Here is a 25,416-nt window from a genome sequence, read left to right as displayed (position 1 = left end):
CCAAAGTGTCTCAATAGCGGCCATCCTATGATGGTTGACATATTAGTAGAACATGCAGGCCAACAAAGTAGAGGTACTTATCCTTTGGAGGAGACTTGCACAATCTGGGACCCTTCTGTCCAGGCACTAGCATGCTGAAATATACCAAGTGGAGTTGCCTGAAGCAAAAGTGGAACTAAGAGCTCAAAAACTTCTCTCTTGTAGCAATTGCTATAAAGGTGGCACCCAACACACAGAAACTGAGATTGCAACCCCAAACCACTCTTGGCCTTTGTCTGCAATGCTGCACAACAATGGAGGCTGTCCAACAGCACAAACCATGGCAACATGTACCACATGTGTGGCCATCACTGAAAGGTAGTCTGAAGCATGATTTGTCTGAAAACTTTACAGTATGACAATGATGGTATTCAAATGCTCCTTGTAGTCAGAAGCATGTATGATTTCTGGACAATATTTAAATGTTCATCTATAGTTATTATTAGGTCAACTTGTGGTGACAGAATATCACTTTTGAAAGGTGATATGTCAGAGGCAGGATACACTGTATTTTTGTAGTTAAATGACAACCCATTTGTGAAACTCATCTGCTGATATTACCTTACTGTATCATAACCCTTACATTCCATATCCTTAAGAATAATATTTGTGTCACATGCACAATTACAAAATACTGCTGGTAACACTACTGTCATTTCCATCCAAGAGACAAAGGTTATTGTTTACATTTTTAAATTTCACGGAATTTACAACACAATAGTATTGTCATAATGCAATATCATATTTTTTTCTTAATGCAAATATTTTAGCTGAAAGTAAGCTTCCACAAGAAGATGATACCTGCATTTTCAAGACAATCTATGTTATTTATTGTAATAATAACAAATAATTTTAACATTAACTATAGTAATCTAATTCTGTAACAGATGTAATGCACTGTGTCTACATTTAAAGTACCAAAATTCAATAATTTTTTGGTAAAAAATATCTCTGTACTAATTCTTCCTCTGCTAAAAATAGCCATAAATTGACAGCCATTAATGTGTATAACTACTATGCAGTCAAGGGAAAAGTGTGAATCAATTTTCCTCATAGTTGATATTGGATACTAAAAATGAAATGGACAAGAGAAACAGTTTTTTTTAATTAATATCCTTAAAACTTTGGAAGGCAGCCTGGCTGTCACATTTATATGTGTCAAGTCAATCTAAAAAAAGTTAGTGCTGATAACAAACTATAACTGAAGACAAGACCACAAGCTCTCAAATAAATGTTGTCAGAAAGAACATACCTCTTCTGTTTCATTAAAGCTTTCTGTAGTGATAGGCTCATCTTGATAATATAGGGCACGCAGTTTCTGGGCAACCTGCCTTTGTGTCTCAGCATCTGGAGCACGAACATCAAGTCCAATAATTTCTTCAAAATTTTCATCTAAGTCTTGAGCCACAGATGCATTTGTTGTCAATCCTTTTGCTAAAACAAAAACCATACATATTCTGCATAAATAACTGGTTATATCTTGTAATATAGCACCACTATTATGAATTGATTGACATTGGCAATGGTGTACATCCCAACACACAAGTTGTGGATAGAACTTACGTTTCATAATTACTGAAAACATTATGAAAAGGATAGTTGCTACTCACCATATGGCAGAGATGCTGAGCCGAAGAAAGGCGCAACAAAAAAACTCTCACACAATAAGCTTCCAGCCAACAAGGCATTTGTCACAAAAAAGACAATAGAAAAAAAAAAAACACACACACACACACATGACCAGTCTCTGACAGCTGAAGCCAGACTATGCACAGCAGCACATGATGGGAGTGGCAACCAGGTGGGGGTAAGGAAGAGGCTGGAGCGAGGAGGGGGAGGGATAGCAGGGTAAGTGCTGCTGTGGGAGCATGTAGGGATGAGGTGGAAAGAGGGTAGGGTAGCTACATACAGTCAGGAGGTTAGACAGAGGGCAGGGGTAGCAGGAAAGGAGAGAAGTTAAACGACTTGGTCCGTTGGTGAAACAGAGAATTGTGTAGTGCTGGAATGGGGAAAAGGGAAGGGGCTAGATGGGTAAGGACAGTGACAAATGAAGGTTGAGACCAGGAGGGTTATGGAAAGGTAGGATATATTGCAGGGAGAGTTCCCTCATGTTCAGTTTACAAAAGCTGGTGTTTGTGGAAAGGATTCAGATAGCACAGGTTGTGAGGCACACATTGAAATGAAGAATGTCATGTTGGATGCCATGCTCAGCAACAGGGTGGTCCAGTTGTTTTTTGGCCACAGTTTGTTGGTGGCCAGTCATGCAGAACGACAGCTTGTTGGTTTTCATGCCCACATAGAATGGAGCTCAGTGGTTGCACGTTAGCTTGTAGATCACAGAAGTGGTTTCACAGGTAGCCCTGCCTTTGATGGAATAGGTGATGTTTGTGACTGGACTGGAGTAGATGGTGGTGGGAGGATGTATGGGACAGGTTTTGCATCTAGGTCTATTACAGGGATATGAGCCATGAGGCAAGGGGTTGAGAGCAGGGGTTGTGTAGGGATGTACGAGGATATTGTGTAGGTTTGGTGGGTGGCAAAATACCACTGGGGGAGGGGTGGGGGATAGTGGGTAGGACATTTCTCGTTTCAGGACACAATGAGAAGTAGTCAAAACCCTGGTGGAGAATGTAATTTAATTGCTCCAGTCCTGGGTAGTACTGAGTCACGAGGGAATGCTCCTCTGTGGTCAGACGGTGGGACCTTGGGAGGTGGTGCGTGACTGGACAGATAAGGAAAGGGAGATCAAGGTTGGGGGGGGGGGGGTAATTACTGTCTGTAAATGCTTCAGTGAGACCCTCAGTGTATTTTGAGAGGGATCACTTGTCACTGCAGATGCGAATACCATTGGTGGCTAGGTTGTATGGAAGGAACTCCTTGGTATGGAAAGGGTGGCAGTTGTTGAAGTGGAGATATTGCTGGTGGTCGATAGGTTTGATATGAACAGAGGTACTGATGTAGCCATCTTTGAGGTGGAGGTCAACGTTGAGGAAGGTAGCTTGTTGGGTTGAGTAGAACCAAATTAAGCAAATGGGGAAGAAGGTGTTGAGGCTCTGGAGGAAAGTTGATAGGGTGTCCTCACTCTCAATCCAGATCACAAAGATGTCATCATTGAATCTGAAACAGGTAAGTGGTTTAGAATTCTGGGTGTTTAGGACTGATTTCTCTAGATGGCCCATGAATAGGTTGGCATAGGATGGTGCTATGCGAGTGCCCATAGCTTTACCCCAGATTTGTTTTTAGATAATGCCTTCAAAGGAGAAGTAATTGTGGATGAGGATATAGTTGGTCATGGCGACTAGGAAGGAAGTTATTCATTTAGAATTGGTCAGGCACTGGGAAAGGTCATGTTCAATAGCAGTAAAAGGCCATGAGCATTAGGGATGTTATTGTAGAGGGAGGTGGTATCAACAGTGATGAGCAGGGCAATGTGTGGTAAAGGAGTAGGTACTGTGGAGAGTTAGTGGAGGAAATGGTTGATGTCTTTTATATAGGAGGGTAGGTTCCACATAATGGGCTGAAGGTGTTGGTCTATAAGAGCAGAGATTCTCCCAGTGGGGGCACAGTAACCAGCACAATGGGGAGTCTTGGGTGAATGGGTTTATAGACTTTAGAAAGCATGTAGAAGGTACGAGTGCAGGGAGTGATGGGAGTGAGGAGATAGATGAACTTCAGGGAGAGGTTCTGGGATGGGCCCAAGGATTTGAGGAGAGATCCTGCTGGATTTCTGGAATGGAGTCACTGTGGCAGGGTTTGCAGATGAATGAATCTGACAGCCAGCAGAGTCCTTTTGCAAGGTAATCCTTTCAGTTCAAGACAACAATGGGGGCCTTTTGTCAGCAGGTAGGCTTATAAGGTTGGGATCAGATTTTAGGTGGTGGATTGTGGTTCTTTCTGCAGATGTAAGGTTAGTTTGCAGCTTGAAGGATTTGGGGAATGATGGTGAGGCAAGTTTCGAGGTTAAGAAATTCTAAAACGTTAACAGGGGGTGATTTAGCAGTACTGGGGGTGGATCACGGTTGGATAGAGGAGTGAACCGAGTCAGGTAGGGTTCAACATTAGTCTTAGGTTGAGTCTGATTGGTAGGGTTGGTGGCGAAAAAGTGTTTCCACTGTAGGGACTGGGAGGAGAGAAGGTCTTTAATAAGTCCTGCATGACTGAATTTGGGGGTGGGGCAAAAGGTGAGGCCTTTGGAATGGAGTGATATTTCTGTGGGGCTAACACTTCTGGAGGAAAGGTTCATGACAGTGTTTCGGATCTGTTTAGGTTCTGGATTCTGTATGGTGGTAGGAGAGAGTTTTGGAGGGTGGGTTAAGTGTAGTAGGTCTGTGAGACAGGGTTTGTCAGCTATGAGGGAACACAGGGGAGGTTTGGAGGTTGTTGTAGAGGTAGTGGAAAATGGTAGTCCAAAACAAGAGTAGGAAGTGGGCAGGGTGGAGAGTTTTTTGAGGTGGTGTTGTGCATACTGCTCTAGTTCCTGCAGGACATGAGTTTCAATGTGTGTTATGGGATCCAAGAATTTGGCATTGCTTGCAGGAGAATTTTATGGATGGAGAGAAGGTATTGCAAGGAGGTTTGGGCTTGATTAATATGGTTTTGCAGGACTATGTTGGTGAGGGCTAAGGACTGGCAGAATCTGAACAGATGAGGTCACTGTGGAAGGAAGGGTGGCAGCCAAAGATGCATAATTCGATGGTAAGGCCATATGGAGGGGGATTCCATGAGCCAAGCAACTAGGCGGGAACAGTGTGTGGGACTGGGGCCTGACTAGGGGTAAAGAAACTTTTCTGTGTTGCAGATGGAAGGAGCAAGGATACATGGTGGTGGAAAAATGTGAAATACATAAATAACATAGTATTACATCCCAAAAAATTAGCAGAAAACAGCTAAATACATGAAAAATCACTAAAAGGATGAAACGGATAAAATAAGGGGAAAATAGATAAAACCAGAGGGCATACGTTGATGATGAAAGGTGAAAACCAACTGAAATTGGAATCACAAAGAGATCCAAAAAAAAATTTTATATATTACGGCAGATGTGAATGGATTAGGTGAGATTAGTATGTGTGAACTGCAATAGAAAGGAGAAGGAGAAGGGGGAGGGGAGGGGTTGGTAGAATGAGATACAAGATCATGTGGCACAGGAAATGTGCACAAAAATATGAGAGAGTGACACAGGGGGATGATCAGTTTGAAGGTATAGGATGATTAATTATATCAGTGGGAGTAAAGAAGGTCATAAGATGCTGCAACAATAATCAGTGTGGTCTTGTAGCCATCTGTTGTTCGCTTCTGAGACAACTGATACAGTGTGGCTCATAAGTAGAGCATGCAATACAGTTTGTAAGTTGACAAGAGAAACACAGGAAAGAAGAGACAGAAGTCGGACATTGATTATAGTAATGCATTAGAAAATAGTAAGAAAGGAAAACAGCACTGGGTTAGGATGGAAGAAAAGCTGTCAGGCAAATTTAAACAATGGAAAATCCAGGATGGAGTGTAATAATATTATGAAATGGCTAGTTATTACTCACCATATAGCAGAGATGCTAAGTCACTGATAGGCACAAAAAAGAGACTGTCACACAATAAGCTTTTGACCAACAAGGCGTTTGTCAAAAACAGACAACACCCCCCCCCCTCCCCCCCCCCCACCACACACACACACACAAAAGCGTGCACATGTGGGCCGACATGCAAATGTGTCACACACACATGACCACAGTCTCTTGGAGCTGAAGCTAGACTGCACACAGCAGTGCATGATGGGAGAGGCAACTAGGTGGGGGTAAGGAAGAAGCTGGGGCGGGAAGGGGGAGGGATAGCTGGTGGGAATTGCGCAAGTGGAACCCTCCCTGCAACATATCCTATGTTCCCATAACCCTTCTGGCCTCAGCTTTAATTAGTCATTGTCCTTACTCATCTAGCCCCTTCCCTGTTCCCATCCTGGAAGTACACAGCCCTCTATTCCACCAACATACCCAGTCTTTTTACTTCCCTCCCTTTCCACTACCACCCCTCTCTCTTCACACTCCATTTAACCTCCCAACTGCACATAGTTGCCCTACCCTCTCTCCAGCTCTTCCCGGCATGCTCTCACAGCAGCACTTTACCATCCCCCACCCTTACACCCACCTAGTTGCCTCTCCCATCATGCACTCACTACTGTGTATAGTTTGGCTTCAGCTGCCAGAGACTGTGGTCATGTGTGTGTGAGTTGTGTGTGTGTGTGTGTGTGTGTGTGTGTGTGTTTTGTCTATTTTTGACAAAGGCCTTGTTGGCTGAAAGCTTATTGTGTGACAGGCTTCTTTTGTGCCTATCTGCAACTCAGCCTCTTCGATACATGGTGAATAGCAATAGCAACTATTCTTTTCATAATATTGTTACATTCCATCCTAGATTTTCCAATTATTTTGGTTTACTGAAAACATTGCCATACTTAATTTCACTAGAATATAAATTTATAAATCATTTTACACAAAGTTCACCTTTAAGAGTATTCCAGAAAATTGGTTTAAAATCAGTCCCTGACATTGCACTTGCAAATTATTTGTTACAAAAATGACTGATGCATAATGTCAGTCATCACAATAACATTTTGAGAATATATCAGTAACTAACATCATCATGTAATTAAAATAAAAAGTAGAAATTTCAATTCTCAGTTGTTTGAAGTGATCAATTTATTCAAATTTGTACTAAAAATATATGTTTGTAGCAATTTGATTTACACATAACATGCCAATAATTTCTTGCAAACCAAACTGTGTATCCAGATTCTTATAGAGTTGCAAATGTTAAGGTTAATATACCTATTCAGTCATGTCATTAAAGTTATATAAAATTAATGTCCTTTGTTATATATAGATGGGCTCCTAAGCCCATGTATCTCAGAGCTCCCAGTTTTTGGGCTCAAAGTGTTATGCATTGTAAGATTATGGCAGTAAAGTATATATCTTTGGAGTTATTTGGTTTATGTTAGGAGCAGAGGTTAGCATGCTGATGGTAATAATGTAATTGTTTTAGCTAAGAAAAGCACCCTGAGTGCTAAACAGATAAGAAGAAAAGCATCGCTCTGTATCAATCATACATCATTAGAAATATCAGTTGAGTTGAGGCTAGAGTGCCAAAGGGAATATGTGATTGTCAGAAGTTAGAAAAAAAGTGTTCAGAGCAGCAAAGAGTTATAGTTTAATTACTGTTTCTAAAAGTTTATTATTCTGATTGTCAATGTAGAATGAGTGACATGATACAGTACTGTTCAGTACCGACTCCCCAACAACAATACTTTAAATTAAAATGTCTAAGATGCAGATGCTTGTTTTTAAGTTTGTCACAAATGTTGTATTTCATGAAGGCTTATGATATGCAATGAAGAGACATCAAAATTTGACATACATTTTTTTTAATCAGAGTGCATATCTGACAACCTATGTAAATGTAAAAACATGTACAGATATGTAAATATATGCACAAATAAGTACAAATATATAAGTACAACAATGTGAGCCCTGCATCTCTCATTTGATATCACCATCCAACCGTAGTCCTTACCCCTCCCACCTAACCACAGCATGGTTATCTTCCAGGAATTCCTTACCTCCAACTTGGCCTCACCATCCTTACCCAGGTCCCTTCCTAAGAACACCAACCTTTCGGCAGAAGAAAAGACAGCCATATACAGCCTCAAAATAAATCCTGATCTAATCATCCTACATGCAGACAATGGTTCCACCACTGTTGTTACTACTTGGTGGAAGGCCTTTGCCAATTGTCTGACTCCTCCATCTGCAAACTCTGCCAGAGTGACCCCATCCCAGAAGTCCAACGTAACCTCCAACTCATACTTAAAGCCTTAACCCCTTCCCAGAAAATCTTATCTGAACCATTCTCCCTCCTCAACCCTATGAAACCCCACACACCCACCTTCTACATGCTCCCCAAAATCCATAAACCAAACAATTATGGTTGCCCCACTGTAGCTGATTATTGCACTCCTACTCAAAGGATTTTGGCCTTCATTGACCAGCACCTTTGAACAATTACCCGAAATCTAGTCTTCCACATCAAAGATACCAACCACTTTCTTCATCAGCTCTCGACCATCACCACCTCTCTATCTCCAGGATCCCTAATCATCTCTGTTGAACCATTTGCCTATACGCCAACATCCCTCATGCCAAGGTCTCGCCACTACTGAACACTACCTCTCCTAACATCCTTCACACTCCAAACACAGTAACTCATTCCTCATACACCTTACTAATTTTATCCTAACACACAACTACTTCTCCTTTGAAGGAAAGGTATACAAACAAATCTGTGACACAGGCATGGGGCAACATGGTGCCATCCTATCCATACCTGTTTATGGGCCATCTAGATGAAACCTTCCTAGCCTCCTGAAAACCCAAAACCCCTGGTCTGGTTCAGGTTTATCAATGACATTTTCATGAATTGGACTCAGGGCTAAGACACCCCATCCTAATTCCTTCACAACCTTATGACCTTTTCTCCTATCTACTTCACTTGGTCCTCCTCAACACAACATGCCACCTTCCTGGAAGACCTCCTCCTCTCTGATGGCTCCATCCAAAACCTCTGTCCACATTAAACCCACCAACCACCAACAGTGCCTGCATTTAGACAGTTGCCATCCCCTCCACACCAAAATATCCCTCAAATGCAGCTTGGTTACCCAGAGGCAGCATATCTACAGTGACAAGAACTCACTTGCCCAGTAAGCTGAATGTCTCAAAAGGCCTTCACAGACAGACACTATCCCCCAGAACTAGTTCACAAACAGATTTCCTGTGCCACACCACCACATACCCCCAATTCTCCTACCACACCCAAGAACTAGCTACAAAGGAAGACCCCCTTCACCAACCAATACCACTCCAGACTGGAACAAGTGAACCACTTACTTTGTCAGGGCTTTGATTATCAATCATCATGCCCTGAAATGAGGGACATCATACCCAAGATCCTTCCCTCCCCTCCAAAACTGGTGTTTGACCCAGGTGCAAGACATGTCCAATCCACCCACCCAGAACTTCCGATCCCTGACTTGTCACAAGCTTATTCTACCGTATTAGAGACCAGGCTACCAATGAAAGCAGCTGTGCCATATACCAGCTCTGATGCAGATATTGTACAGCTTTCTATATTGGTATGACTACCAACCATCTGTCCGCCAGGATGAACGGCCACTGCCAAACTGTGGCCAAGAGCAAAGTAGATCACCCTTTGGCACAACATGCAGCTGAACATAACACACTTGATTTCAACAGTTGTTTCACAGCCTAGGCCATTGGATCCTCCCCTCCACCACCAGCTTTTCCGAACTACACAGTGATCTGCGTGATGAGAGGTCCCTTGCCCAGTAAGCTGAATGTCTCAAAAGGCCTTCACAGACAGGCACTATCCCTCAGAACTAGTTCACAAACAGATTTCCTGTGCCACACCACCACATACCCCCAATTCTCCTGTTGTTGTTGTGGTCTTCAGTCCTGAGACTGGTTTGATGCAGCTCTCCATGCTACTCTATCCTGTGCAAGCTTCTTCATCTCCCAGTACCTACTACAACCTACATCCTTCTGAATCTGCTTAGTGTATTCATCTCTTGGTCTCCCCCTACGATTTTTACCCTCCACGGTGCCCTCCAATGCTAAATTTGTGATCCCTCGATGCCTCAAAACATGTCCTACCAACCGATCCCTTCTTCTAGTCAAGTTGTGCCACAAACTTCTCTTCTCCCCAATCCTATTCAATACCTCCTCATTAGTTACGTGATCTACCCACCTTATCTTCAGCATTCTTCTGTAGCACCACATTTCGAAAGCTTCTATTCTCTTCTTGTCCAAACTAGTTATCGTCCATGTTTCACTTCCATACATGGCTACACTCCATACAAATACTTTCAGAAACGACTTCCTGACACTTAAATCTACACTCGATGTTAACAAATTTCTCTTCTTGAGAAACGCTTTCCTTGCCATTGCCAGTCTACATTTTATATCCTCTCTACTTCGACCATCATCGGTTATTTTACTCCCTAAATAGCAAAACTCCTTTACTACTTTAACTGTCTCATTTCCTAATCTAATTCACTCAGCATCACCCGACTTAATTTGACTACATTCCATTATCCTCGTTTTGCTTTTGTTGATGTTCATCTTATATCCTCCTTTTAAGACACTGTCCATTCCGTTCAACTGCTCTTCCAAGTCCTTTGCTGTCTCTGACAGAATTACAATGTCATCGGCGAACCTCAAAGTTTTTATTTCTTCTCCATGAATTTTAATACCTACTCCGAATTTTTCTTTTGTTTCCTTTACTGCTTGCTCAATATACAGATTGAATAACATCGGGGAGAGGCTACAACCCTGTCTCACTCCTTTCCCAACCACTGCTTCCCTTTCATGCCCCTCGACTCTTATAACTGCCATCTGGTTTCTGTACAAATTGTAAATAGCCTTTCGCTCCCTGTATTTTACCCCTGCCACCTTCAGAATTTGAAAGACAGTATTCCAGTTAACATTGTCAAAAGCTTTCTCTAAGTCTACAAATGCTAGAAACGTAGGTTTGCCTTTTCTTAATCTTTCTTCTAAGATAAGTCGTAAGGTCAGTATTGCCTCACGTGTTCCAACATTTCTACAGAATCCACACTGATCTTCCCCGAGGTCGGCTTCTACCAGTTTTTCCATTCATCTGTAAAGAATTCGCGTTAGTATTTTGCAGCTGTGACTCATTAAACTGATAGTTCGATAATTTTCACATCTGTCAACACCTGCTTTCTTTGGGATTGGAATTATTATATTCTTCTTGAAGTCTGAGGGTATTTCGCCTGTCTCATACATTGTGCTCACCAGATGGTAGAGTTTTGTCATGACTGGCTCTCCCGAGGCCATCAGTAGTTCTAATGGAATGTTGTCTACTCCCGGGGCCTTGTTTCGACTCAGGTCTTTCAGTGCTCTGTCAAACTCTTCACGCAGTATCTTATCTCCCATTTCGTCTTGATCTACATCCTCTTCCATTTCCATAATACTCTCCTCAAGTACATCGCCCTTGTATAAACCCTCTATTTACACCTTCCACCTTTCTGCCTTCCCTTCTTTGCTTAGAACTGGGTTGCCATCTGAGCTCTTGATATTCATACAAGTGGTTCTCTTTTCTCCAAAGGTCTCTTTAATTTTCCTGTAGGCAGTATCTATCTTACCCCTAGTGAGACAAGCCTCTACATCCTTACATTTGTCCTCTAGCCATCCCTGCTTAGCCATTTTGCACTTCCTGTCGATATCATTTTTGAGATGTTTGTATTCCTTTTTGCCTGCTTCATTTACTGCATTTTTATATTTTCTCCTTTCATCAATTAAATTCAATATTTCTTCTGTTACCCAAGGATTTCTATTAGCCCTCGTCTTTTTACCTACTTAATCGTCTGCTGCCTTCACTACTTCATCCCTCAGAGCTACCCATTCTTCTTCTACTGTATTTCTTTCCCCCATTCCTGTCAATTGTTCCCTTATGCTCTCCCTGAAACTCTCTACAACCTCTAGTTCTTTCAATTTATCCAGGTCCCATCTCCTTAAATTCCCACCTTTTTGCAGTTCCTTCAGTTTCAATCTGCAGTTCATAACCAATAGATTGTGGTCAGAATCCACATCTGCCCCAGGAAATGTCTTACAATTTAAAACCTGGTTCCTAAATCTCTGTCTTACCATTATATAATCTATCTGATACCTTTTAGTATCTCCAGGATTCTTCCAGGTATACAACCTTCTTTTATGATTCTTGAACCAAGTGTTAGCTATGATTAAGTTATGCTCTGTGCAAAAGGCGGCTTCCTCTTTCATTCCTTCCCCCCAATCCATATTCACCTACTATGTTTTCTTCTCTCCCTTTTCCTACTGACGAATTCCAGTCAGCCATGACTATTAAATTTTCGTCTCCCTTCACTACCTGAATAATTTCTTTTATCTCGTCATACATTTCATCTATTTCTTCATCATCTGCAGAGCTAGTTGGCATATAAACTTGTACTACTGTAGTAGGCATGGGCTTTGTGTCTATCTTGACCACAATAATGCGTTCACTATGCTGTTTGTAGTAGCTAACCCGCACTCCTATTTTTTTTATTCATTATTAAACCTACTCCTGCATTACCCCTATTTGATTTTGAATTTATAACCCTGTAATCACCTGACCAAAAGTCTTGTTCCTCCTGCCACCGAACTTCACTAATTCCCACTATATCTAACTTTAACCTATCCATTTCCCTTTTTAAATTTTCTAACCTACCTAACCGATAAAGGGATCTGACATTCCACGCTCCGATCTGTAGAACGCCAGTTTTCTTTCTCCTGATAACAACGTCCTCTTGAGTAGTCCCCTCCCGGAGATCCGAATGGGGAACTATTTTACCTCCGGAATATTTTACCCAAGAGGACGCCATCATCATTTAATCATACAGTGAAGCTGCATGTCCTCGGGAAAAATTACGGCTGTAGTTTCCCCTTGCTTTCAGCCGTTCGCAAGTACCAGCACAGCAAGGCCGTTTTGGTTAATGTTACAAGGCCAGATCAGTCAATCATCCAGACTGTTGCCCCTGCAACTACTGAAAAGGCTGCTGCCCCTCTTCAGGAACCACATGTTTGTCTGGCCTCTCAACAGATACCCCTCCGTTGTGGTTGCACCTACGGTATGGCCATCTATATCGCTGAGGCACGCAAGCCTCCCCACCAACGGCAAGGTCCATGGTTCATGGGGGGGCCAATTCTCCTACCACACCCAAAAACTAGCTACAAAGGAACACCCCCTTCACCAGATGGGAGTTACCCTTACCACGCATTGTCCACTCTTAAAATCATCCCAGCCTCAACCTATGGTATCCTACTGCACTACATCCCCCAACACTTCTGTCTTATCACTTCCTCCTAATTTATATTCCCTCAACTTCACTGTGTGCCGCTCTGTGCCAACGCATCCACCAGTCTATTCCCCTTCTCTGCTCCTCTCCTTTTGCACTGCACATTGCTGCCCCCACCCTCACAGACTCCCGACACTGTGCCTGACAGCCTTGTCCTGCCACCATCTAGTCTCTTCACACACCACCACACAGCGGTGACCTCTCAGTACTCATAGAAGAAATGCTGGATAACATTTCCCTGCAAAGGTCTAGAAAATCGGTTTGACATCTTTCTCAGCAAATGGGAATTTCATATGGCTCTGTTCAAACAGCTACAAAGTTACTGAAGTGATAGCCCTCTAAATAACTGCTGTGAAAGAACTTAAACCAGGTGACTCTGCAAACATTTTGCAGATTTTGAATAGGGTGCATGAATGGAGAAACTGACCCTCATCTAACTTCCTTTTTGGGTGACTCATGGCTGCACCTAAAAGTGGAAACATTGTGTATTAGAATAACCATTACTGCAGTTCTGAAAAGCCTAAGATAATACCTGAGGCACCCTTTCATGTTCAAAATATAGGAGTTTGATGTCATGTTGGCTGTGAGAGAATAGTAGGCCCTATTTTTTTCCAGGAAAACATATTGCAGTCTCTTTTTAGCCAATTAACTGAGAGAAAACATGTTCTCATGACCTCTCAGCAGCACTCTGTGATGGCACATACTGCCAACTTCTCACTACAGGAAATTTATGATGTGTTTCGAGATAGAATTATCACTAACAACATATGGCCCCCTTCTTCCCCCAAATTAAGCCTGTGCAATATTTCTATCTGGGGACATTAAAAGAGAAAGTGTATAAATCAAATTCACACACTTCAGATGAACTTAAAATTAATGTTCATCAACAAATTTCTGCTATTCCTCATAGGGAACTGCAGGGTTTAATGAGCAATTTCCTAAACAGGTGTCAGAAGTGTTTGAACGATGAAGAGAAGCAGTTCCAGTATCTTCTTGCTTAATATAGGCCTACATGAGTAATTTACTTTCCTTTTATAGTGTTTATGTTATGTAGGATAGAAATAACTTATGTGATAAACCATACTATATTTACTGCAGACCTCCTGTCACCCACAACACGGGCACAGCAGCTTGCCTCACCAGATGGTTGAATACCAAGAAAGTAGTTCCAATCACCCTGTACTGAGAGAAATTGTAAAGCACTTTTGGAATTATTATGGGAAGTGTGTGAGAAGTTAAGAAAGTTAGGACAATGTAAATTGCTGTGAGACAACTCAAATTCCTGTCACAACATTTCTGAAGATGGAATTTCATCTAACAAGGATGAAACTGAAGCCATTACAAAATTTGCAGTCTCAAAGGCAAACAAGCAATTAAAATTACTTTTTAGACTATGTGGTCTCAGTGGAAATTTATTAGTACACAGGACTTAGATGTACCTAGTTTGACCAACCTGTTTAGCCCAGTCAACAAAGACCAAAATAGGATGACTGTCAGGAAAAAAATGGTGTAATCACAAATTTTCATTCTGTGGTAGGAGGGAGTGCCATGAATATGATATTAAAAATCCTGACTAATGGGGTATGGTCATTGTGATAGGGGTTGGTTTAAGGGTCACTTTTTCATGCATTTCTTCAATACTGTAACTCAAAAACTGCAGCTTCTTGTGAAATTGTTTCTCTGTACAAAATTAATTTACATTAAATTTCCTACAAAAATGGCACTATTCATTTTTTTCTTTGGGAATAATAGTTTCTGGATTGCAGGGAATGAAAAAGCCATAGGTTATTAAAAATATTGTTTTAATGGTCTAAAAGTAATGTTTATCTTTAAGTGAAGTGGGTTAAAATCAATATTAAATGAATGTACCATGTCTACGCACAGTACAGCCATATTAAGGGATAAATTCTGTTCTGGGTGTGTAACAGGTGGGGGGGGGGGGGGGGGGGGGGGGAGGTGGTATGGGAAGCAAAGTGTGGGATGGAAGTGCACAGGAAGGTAGGTCACTGGGATGTGTTTCTTCATAGGCTCACAAACAGAAGAGTGAGCAGATGATTCACTGCTCTATCTACCCAAGTACCTCACTAGAAGGAACTACAGAGTGTTTCACACACTTTTACTGTGTCTCCACAGCACACTTTATGAATCACTGGTGGTGCAGTGCATAGACAAGCCAGAGGGGTGGAGGGGGGGGGGTCTTATTTTCCACAAAGTGCATTAACACAACATCAAATACAGATTTGAGACACTAACGCAAGAAACACTTATGGATAGAACCTACATAATTCTCTGCACACTGTTTAACACTGCCAGAGGGAAAATAGATTTTTAGTCATCCTGTACAGCAGCTGTAGTGTTCTTCCAGGTAAGGGAACTTTCTCCCCTAAAGTGCATCTCACTTTTCAGTTTACAGACTATAGCTCCCAAGCATTTCCAGTCCAGTTCTTTTATGTTAGTAAACAAAATTACTTCATTCGTCTCATGTTTACATAGTGGTGTCCTGTTCTGTTTATTAAGTGAGTACTTATTTCAAAGGTTAAGCAAGCTTTGTGTAAAAAATGCTCAACAGATGGTGTTATCAACTGCCTATCAACTGAAGAGCCTGTCCACATTGTAATATGCTGTCTATATGTATCTGACAATGCCAGTTTCATTGTCTCCACTCTTTATTGTCTGAAATACTTTTCACAGCATGACAGGTATCAAATGCATCACCCCAGCCTCAGCTCTCCCAGCATCTAAAGAGGCCCAAGGGTTTAAATTGTCTCCCTTCGTAACAGAAGCAGGTCACCTAGGTGTTAAAGAGTTTTAGATATTCTGAAATAAGTCATCAATACATTATGGACTTGAACATGAACAGTCTTATTCCATCAGACATATTCAATTCCATCACACATATTCACATCAACTTTGGAATATATACTGTGGATGTGTGGTGAGTGGCTCCACTCAGTGCAGCCAACTCTACAATCACTAACAATTCCTGAATGGAAAATACTTATGCAGTGGTGAGAGAAGTGCTGTAACTTTTTGGACATTCATTAATTCACCACCAAGTGACAACTACAACACAATTATGTGGCTTTACATTAGGCTGCCAATGACAGACAGCTGCAAGGTGCCACATTTAACATTCCAATCCCTTTCTCATCAACACTACTCCAGTCACTGACAACATCACATTTATTAATTAAGCACTTAACAGCCATTGTTCACAGGAATTTATTTTGCATAAAAGCTCATTTAACAGCAGCAAATAATAATTCACTTGAAAAATTGAAAATAACTACACTTCATAAACATGAACTCAGTGAAGTAATTTTATCTATTCACATTGAGAACTGGACAGGAAATGCTGGGGAGGTATCATCTGTCTGAAAACTGAAAATCGAACAGCACTTGTGATGGAGATAGTCCCCTTTCCCAGAAGACATTACAGCTGCCATATAAGATGACAAGGGATCAATTTCTCCTCTAGCAGTGCAGAACAGTGCACAGTGATTTATGCAGAATCTGTGCATAAGTGTTACATGTATTGGTATTATTAGTAACTCATATCTGAATTCCATATAGTGTTAATGGACTTTGTGAAAAATAAACACCCGCAGGCATGTCTGTGCATTTGTAAAATGTAAACTTTCATGGCCAAAATTGTCACAGTTAACACAATACTCTGGGCTATTATGCCATGATCTAAGGGATTTCACTTCAAAACCTGACATTCCATCCCCATCTGCAGAGGACATTTTCAAGGGGGATGGTAGCTTTAACATCCAATTCAAACCCTGGCTCGCTACTGACAATCCAGGGTGTGAATCAGATGTTCAACAATGCTAAAATCCTCCCTGAAAATGTCCTCTGCAGATGGGGACAAAAGAATGCTTGTGAAATACAATTATTTCAGATGAACATACCTGTTAAAGTGAATAATTATTGTGAAATAGTGTTGCAGACCGTGGCAACAAGATAAATAATTGAATGAGAAGGTGAAGTGTGAATATATACACACTAAAAACCAGAATTTAAGAAGAACTGCATTGCTTATGAAATACAGTTAAAATTGGCAGTATTATATACAACAAAAAAGAAAGTGAAGACAGTAAGTTGGCAGATTGTTGGATGGCAGCTTTTACGAATGATAACTGTTTTTAATGGGTAATCGAAGACTCCACAGCACCTGGCAGCAATAGTAGCTGTGCCTCTATGTCAACAAAAAGTTGCAGTGGTGCAGTGCATTCTACCTTCAGACACTACATGATGCACAACACTATTCAGTGAGCTGTATTTATTTCAAAACAATTTATTTCTGACTATGTGTCAAGTAGAGACAGGTTAGTTTTGCTGGAATTTTTTATAAAAGTGTTGTTGACTGTTGTGAATTCAGGTAATTCAAGTATTAGGATTGTAAGAACTAGAATAATGGAAAAAGGTTATTGTTGAATTAATTGCAAAGATGGATGCTCAAGAGGTTAGGATCTTAAAATGGAGCATGTTTAATAAATAAATAATAAACTAAAATGACTAAAGTGCCAAATAAGTACATGCTGAGACAAATTATCACACGATTAATGAACTAAATCCAAAAAGAGATACAACAAACACTCAGGTAATTACTGAACTAAAAGCAAATTAGATACATACAACAACTGCTAAAATAGACTGTTATATCCTAGCCAGTAATGCCACCCGAGACCGCTGCCAAAAGGTTGGCAGCATCAAAGTCCGGACGCCGTCCGCATAAGCAGCGCCAGCGATACAGGAAATCGCCGCAAGTCTGCGCGCGCCACCGCTGGCTTCTGGCTTCTTAAGCGCTGGAGTCGCGAGCGCTAGGACAGTTCTGGATTCGCCGCTCAGTTGTATACTCGCCACCGAATTGTGTACCTGCTAGTCAGTTGTGTGTTCATCGCAGCAGAGTTGTTGTTTGTCGTCAGCCGACACTGACCAAGCCGCTCCGACTCGAACTAGACAGATTTCTGTAGACCATGTTCACCACTGTGTTCTGTATCGTCGTTAATAAAGATAAGTACCGACTTTCATTTAATCCGAGTGTTTGGGTTTTCATCTTTCTGTTCACTGTTCCAGCGGACCGGTCGGCCCGCTATTAAAAGTGTGGCGGTGACTTCGTAGGCCGTTTCTACAGCGAAGTGTTGTCGCTACGAAGGCCGTCACAAAACTGGCGACGAGGACTTCCGAACTCGTGTGCAGGGCTGGTTCAACTTGTTTCTTGAGATAGAATTTTGGGGGCTGGTTTAATTTGTGTTCACTATGTCTGCCGATTTACAACAGTTGATCTTGTTACAGAGTCAGCAAATACAAAGTCTGGTGGAAGCAATCGCCAAACAAGCGGCTAATCCACCACCACACACGGAACAAGCACAGGCAGCACTACCCTTCCGTGCTTTTGATGCCTCACGGGAAGAATGGCGAGAATATTTCGCGCAGTTGCAGGCGCACATGACAGTCTACAAAATCACAGGTAAAGAGCGGCAGCTTTATTTAATTTCCACTGCAGGCGTGGAAGTCTATAGACTACTTTGTAAGTTGTGCCCGGAATCCAAGCCAGAAGCTTTAGACTATGACGTTGTGGTTACCAAGCTTGCTGAGTATTTCGAGTCGCGAGTTCATGTGGTAGCAGCCAGATTCAAGTTCTTCAGATTAAAGAAACTGCCACATCAATCTAATAAACAGTGGTTAACAGATTTACGGGGCCTCACCCGTCAGTGCCGATTTAATTGTGTGTGTGGAGCTTCTTACAGTGATGTCATGTTACGAGACGCTATTACTCAAAACATTGCAGATTCTCGTATTCGTGCTGCTATCTTAAAGTTGCCTGACCCGTCATTAGAGACTGTGATGAACATTATTGAAGCCCAAGATACTTTTGACTATGCTGAGTGTGAGTTAGATCAGCTGTGTATTTCTCAAATTGCCTGTGCTAAGCAAGTTATGTCACGCCCGCGGCCCCACCGGCAGAGTCAGACTGTAAACACTAGCCGGCCGCGTCATGTTAAACACATTCGTCAGCCGCGTGTGCAAAATGATAGAGTTAAGTCTTGCCCTAAGTGTGTTCTTGCTCATCCTTGTGAACGTTGCCCGTTAAGAAACGCGGTTTGTCACTTTTGTCAAAGGAAAGGACACATCCAGACTGTTTGTTTGCATAAACGCAAGAACAATTCTAGTGCTGCCCAGCCCATGGATATTCATGTTCTTCAAAGCCAGCCCGCCCAGAAGGTCGCGTTTAAAGACTCTTCCACGGTTCGTGTGGGTAATAAACTTGTTCGCAATAAGCCACCCACCCAGCCCTCTGCTATGCGACCCAAGCGTAATTCAAACGCTGTAAAAAGTAATGTACAGACTGCAAGTGAAGCGGGAGTTGTTGTTCCACCCGCCCAACCCACGAGTTGTCGTAAGCAGCGAACACGCACTAAACGCGCTGATTTTGTGTCTTCCGCCTCCACTGCACCGATCCAGAGACAGTGTAATAAACTATTTGTGAAGCTACGCATCCAGGATAAGACCTTCAATTTTCAATTAGACACTGGTGCGTCTGTGACTCTCATAAATAGTGCTACGTATGCGGCTATCGGCCGCCCTAAACTTTCAGCGGCAAAACATTCTTTGGCTACTTATAGTGGCGAACACATTCCTGTGTTAGGTGTATGTAGCGTGCCAGCCACATTCCGGGGCAACACAAAAACAGTTTCATTCACAGTGCTCCACGCTACAGACAGTGTAAACATTTTCGGATTAGACTGTTTTGACTTGTTTGGCCTGTCTATCCAAGACAATGTGTTGCAACTTAATTCTGTTGTTGTTCCTCAAGACAGCATAACCGATTTGTGTAAACGATACAGTGACATATTTAAAGACGAACTCGGTTGTGCTGCGAACTTTGCCGCTCATATTACGTTAAAAGATAATGCTCAGCCTCGATTTTTTCGTGCTCGTCCAGTGCCTCACGCCCTCCGGGCACCTGTAGAAGATGAACTTCGTCATTGGCAAAACGACGGTGTTATTCAACCCGTTTCAGCGAGCCAGTGGGCTTCTCCCTTAGTTATTATAAAGAAACCGTCTGGCAAGTTACGTTTGTGTGCTGATTTTAAGTCGACAGTTAATCCTCAGACTGTCATTGATTCTTTTCCTTTACCTAGACCGGACGAGCTGATGGATAAGTTAGGAGAAGCTCGTTTCTTTTCCAAAATTGATCTCCGTGAAGCATATTTGTAATTGCCCCTCGACGAGCAATCACAACAATATTTTGTCATAAACACGTCGTTGGGGTTGTTCCGTTTTCTGCGTTTGCCTTTTGGTTGTGCGTCAGCTCCAGCTGTTTTTCAGCGTTTTTTGTCCCAACTTTTGGCTAATGTGCCATCGTGTTGCAACTATTTAGACGATATTGTTGTGTCCGGTCGGACGCCTGCTGAACATTTCCGTAATTTGGAGTGTTTGTTTACAGTGTTGTCTCAGGCAGGCCTACGTTGCAACATCGATAAATGTTCATTTTTCCTTACGGAGTTGGAGTATCTGGGACATGTTATTAATGCTCAAGGCATTCATCCCTCCCAGTCACATCTAGCAGCTATTCGTGATTTGCCCGCCCCTCGCAATCTGCATGAATTGCAAGCAGTTCTTGGCAAATTGACATATTATATTAGGTTTATACCTAATGCATCACAGATTGCTGCACCGTTGCATCGTCTCCGCCGTAAGAATGTTCCGTTTGTGTGGTCAGCTGATTGCCAATCAGCCTTTCAGCAGCTTAAAGAGGCTTTATTGAATGATCGTTGTCTGGTCCATTACGACCCTAACAAGCCTCTGGTGTTAGCTTGTGATGCCTCTTCTTTCGGCCTCGGTGCTGTGTTGTCTCACCGAGTCAGTAACACCGAACGTCCTATTGCGTTCGCATCTAAATTGCTAAACAAAGCTCAGTGTAATTATAGCCAATTGGACAAGGAAGCGTTGGCTATTGTGTTCGGTGTCACAAAATTCCATCACTACCTCTATGGTAGACCATTCTATTTAGTAACAGATCACAAGCCCCTGACGTCACTGTTTCATCCGTCTAAACCAGTTCCTCAGCGGACAGCTCAGAGACTACAACGTTGGGCTCTTTTGTTATCACAATACCAGTATGAGATACTGTATCGCCCTACAGCTCAGCATGCAAACGCTGACGCGCTTTCTCGATTGCCGATTGCTGCGGACGAGGTCTTCGATTCCTCTGACGACTCTTGCCATCAGATTGACGCCGATGAGCACCAATCCCTCCGGGATTTTCCGATTGATTATCGTCAGGTGGCACGTGAGACAGCTACGGATCCTCATCTGAGTTTACTATTACGTTTTGTTCAACGTGGTTGGCCGTCCAAGGCAAAGGACATATCGGATCCTGTGGTTCGTCGCTATTATCCGCAATGTCATCTGTTGTCTGTTTCGCACGGAGTTTTGCTGTTACGCACCGAGAATGACCAGCTTCGTGTAGTGGTTCCCCAAGTGCTCCAATCCAAGGTCCTCGACTTGCTGCATCAAGGTCATTGGGGAGTGGTCCGCACCAAGCAGCTTGCCCGCCGTCATTGTACGTGGATCGGCATTGATAAGCAGATTACGCAGATGTCTACAGATTGTTCGACGTGTGCCGAACACCAAGCTGCTCCGCCTCAATGCTATTTTGAGTGGGCACGCCCTGCCGGTCCCTGGCAGCGAGTACATATTGATTTCGCTGGTCCATATTGGAATTCTCGTTGGCTCATCGTGATAGATGCATTTAGTAATTTTCCGTTTGTTGTGCCCATGCAGTCTACAACGTCTGCACAAACTATACAGGCGTTGACTTCAATTTTTTGTCTTGAGGGTCTTCCAGAAGTTTTGGTGTCTGACAATGGTCCACAATTTACCTCTGCTGAATTTGAAAGTTTTTGTTCTGCCAATGGCATTCGCCATGTTCTTACTCCGCCGTTCCACCCTCAATCGAATGGTGCAGCGGAACGTTTTGTACGCACGTTCAAGGATCATATGGACCGCCTTCGTGCTACGCACTCTCGTCAGCAGGCCCTCATCACGTTCCTGTCGTCGTACCGGACCAAGCCACGCGACGGCCCTTCGCCTGCGGAGCTTCTCCACGGCCGTCGTCATCGCACCCTACTACGGTTGTTGCACCCCCCTGATCGACCCGCCGCTTCTGATCATCGCACGCGTTTTCAGCGCAACGACGCGGTTTTTTTCAGAGTTTATCACGGTCGCCGTCGTTGGGAACGTGGTACCGTGATAAGTGTCCAGGGTCGCGGTTTTTATACTGTTCAAGGTGCTACTGGGGTGCACAGGAGGCATCAGAACCAGTTGCGCCGCGCTGGCCGCCCGGATTCTGCCGCTCGTTCTTTGTCCACAGATTTGGTCCGCGGCGGGTTCCAGCCGCGCCTTCCGACTTCGCTGCCGCCCCCAGAGCAGCAGCAGCAGCCGTCGCCGCTACCACGCCGACAGCCCGTCCCGTTGATGCCTCCCGCGCAGCTTCATGCGGGAGTGCCCCGGGTGGTCGCTCCGGCGCCTGCGGTCCCTCTTCAGTCGCCATCGCCTTCGGAGCTGATGGACGTCAACCCCTCAGCCGGGCCGCCTTCCCAAGCGGTGGCTGTGCAGCCTGTACTGCAGCAGCTTTCCTTGGACACCCCCAAGGAGTCTGACACCGCAGCGCCTTGTCCGGCACCCACTCAGCAGCCGTCGACGCAGCGTCAGGAGACGCTGCCTCTCTTCGTGGGTCCCGACGCCCTGTCGCGTCCAGTACCAGAAGCTGCGCCCATGGTCACAGGCGTGCACCCTGACCTCGGTTTTCAGTCGGTGTTTCCTGAGGCCCCGCGCAGCCAATGCTGCGGTGCGGACCGGGGACTGCCACCGACAACAGTCTCCGCCCCGGTCTCTTCTGCTACGTCTGCGGCCAGACCCCTCCCCCGCCGTCGATGCTCGCCACGTCATTATTCAACGACGGTGCGGCGATTTGGGGGGGAGGAGTGTTATATCCTAGCCAGTAATGCCACCCGAGACCGCTGCCAAAAGGTTGGCAGCATCAAAGTCCGGACGCCGTCCGCATAAGCAGCGCCAGCGATACAGGAAATCGCCGCAAGTCTGCGCGCGCCACCGCTGGCTTCTGGCTTCTTAAGCGCTGGAGTCGCGAGCGCTAGGACAGTTCTGGATTCGCCGCTCAGTTGTATACTCGCCACCGAATTGTGTACCTGCTAGTCAGTTGTGTGTTCATCGCAGCAGAGTTGTTGTTTGTCGTCAGCCGACACTGACCAAGCCGCTCCGACTCGAACTAGACAGATTTCTGTAGACCATGTTCACCACTGTGTTCTGTATCGTCGTTAATAAAGATAAGTACCGACTTTCATTTAATCCGAGTGTTTGGGTTTTCATCTTTCTGTTCACTGTTCCAGCGGACCGGTCGGCCCGCTATTAAAAGTGTGGCGGTGACTTCGTAGGCCGTTTCTACAGCGAAGTGTTGTCGCTACGAAGGCCATCACAAAATAGACCAACAAGTGAAAGTCAATAAATTAGATAAAACAAATATTAAAATAGATTGACAAACCAATATGTTATATGAACACATTGGTGAATACATAAGGGAAACATAGAGATACCAATATGTTAGATGAACACATTTGTGAATATGTCAGGGAAACATAGTGATAAACAAAAATTTATTAGAAACTGAATCCATAAGAGTAAATTTAAAAGGAAAATTGCATTCTGACACAAAGGAACAACTTGAGTTAGTTGTGATGAAGTAAATGAACATTCTAGAGAATTAAATACAGATCTGAGACAAACTTCAATTTCCCACATCAGTTTTAATATCTCCGAACCTTGTACAGATCCAAAAGAATATAAACATCATGTTCCACATGAACAACATTGGAGGAATTTTTTATGATTTAACTGAACAAATGGTTTAGCAAAATAATGAGTCATCTGTTGAAACACATTTTTGATCATATATCATCTGTGAACAATCTGTTTTGGGACTGGCTGCCTCTAGCTGCCAGAGTTGGTGGTCACATTTATATGAGGTGTGCTTGTTTTTGTGAATGAATGGTGTGTGTTTCTCTTTTTCTGATGAATGCTGTGGCCAATGCAACTTAACATGTCATCTTTATGGTAAGTAGCAACCTATCTTTTCCTAAGCATTGATATTACTTTATAGTAAGAAACTGATTCGCAAGGACTGCTGGCAAAAATAATGTAGATGAGCACTTAAAAGATGGAGATAAGATAAAACCATGCTACCAGGTGTATTCATTTACAAAGGTTTTTTTTTTTTTTTTTTTTTTTTTTTTTTTTTTTTTTTTTTTTAAATAGAAAATTTCACTTACCAAGTAATGTTCCTAGTTCCTATCAAAGTAGTCCCCTTGACTATATACACAGTTGTCAACGTTTATGGAGGCCTTGGAAGCAAGTAAAGAAATTTTCAACTGTCATGCTTGTAAGTTCACTTGTACACAGCCTGTTGGATGTCTGCAATGTCTTGATGAAGCTTTCCTTTCAGTCACCTTTTCACTCACAGAAACAAGAAAATCAATGCAAGGTGAGAGGTCAGGGGAATATGGCAGATATGAGATGGCAATGACAGAACATCTTGTCAGATACTTGGTAACAAATAAAGCATGTCTTGAATTGTCATTCAGTAAGAACCAGTTCTGAGAATGCCACAAATCAGGGCAGTGACATTGAATTGCTTGTCACAAACATTTCAAGACTTTAACATAAAGATTTTGGTTCACTGTTTGACATGGAGAAACATACTCATGCTGAACTAATCCTTTACTATCAAAGAATGTGATCAACATTTCCTTTATTCTCGAAGGTTGTTGTTTGGCTTTTTTGGAGGCTGGTGATCCAGGACTCCACCATTCAGCACTTTGACACTTCATGTGAGGGCCATACTGATAGCACCAACTTTCATCCCCAGAAGTAATCTGTGACAGAAATGTGAGATCATGTCTGGCTCTGTCAAGAAGTACAGCAGAAATTCCTTGTCTTTACTCTTTCTGTTCATCTGTTAGTGTGTGAGGATGAGTTTTGCATTAAGCTTCCATTTCCCTAAATCTTCACATAAAATATTATGACATACATCACAATTCAAATTAAGTTCTTCTGATATTACATGCACAATTACATGATGGATGGTCTTCCTGCAATAACTGCCTTACGCACTCCACATTTTCATCAGTATGTGCTGTAGATGGACGACCTGTTCTGGGATCATCTTATACTCACGAAACCTTTTGTACCACTCAAAACCACGGCTCCTTGAAAGTGCCTTGCCTGCATATGCTTGCTTAATCATTGTAGACGTTTCACTACAGGTTTTCCTGAGGTTAATGCAGAACTTAATGTTCACTCTTTGGTCACAAACAGCATCCACTGTGCCACCGTAACTAATGTGGCAAGAATCCAAA

At 42.9% G+C, this 25,416-nt stretch overlaps 1 protein-coding gene across 1 annotated transcript in view; it reads right to left on the bottom strand.

Annotated features, from left to right (window-relative positions):
- Positions 1-25,416, bottom strand: part of LOC126259688 (cholinesterase 1-like) — a 186,940-nt gene that overhangs the window by 43,498 nt on the left and 118,026 nt on the right. The window contains exon 8 of the mRNA XM_049956647.1: positions 1,292-1,473. Within this exon, the coding sequence (XP_049812604.1) occupies positions 1,292-1,473 (182 nt within the window). The remainder of the gene's footprint in view (positions 1-1,291; positions 1,474-25,416) is intronic.

Source organism: Schistocerca nitens, chromosome 5 (genome assembly GCF_023898315.1).
Source record: "Schistocerca nitens isolate TAMUIC-IGC-003100 chromosome 5, iqSchNite1.1, whole genome shotgun sequence".
In the NCBI taxonomy this organism is placed as follows: Eukaryota; Metazoa; Arthropoda; class Insecta; order Orthoptera; family Acrididae; genus Schistocerca; species Schistocerca nitens.
The sequence above is the reverse complement of the archived record's forward strand: the minus strand, read 5'-3'. Positions and strand labels throughout refer to the sequence as shown.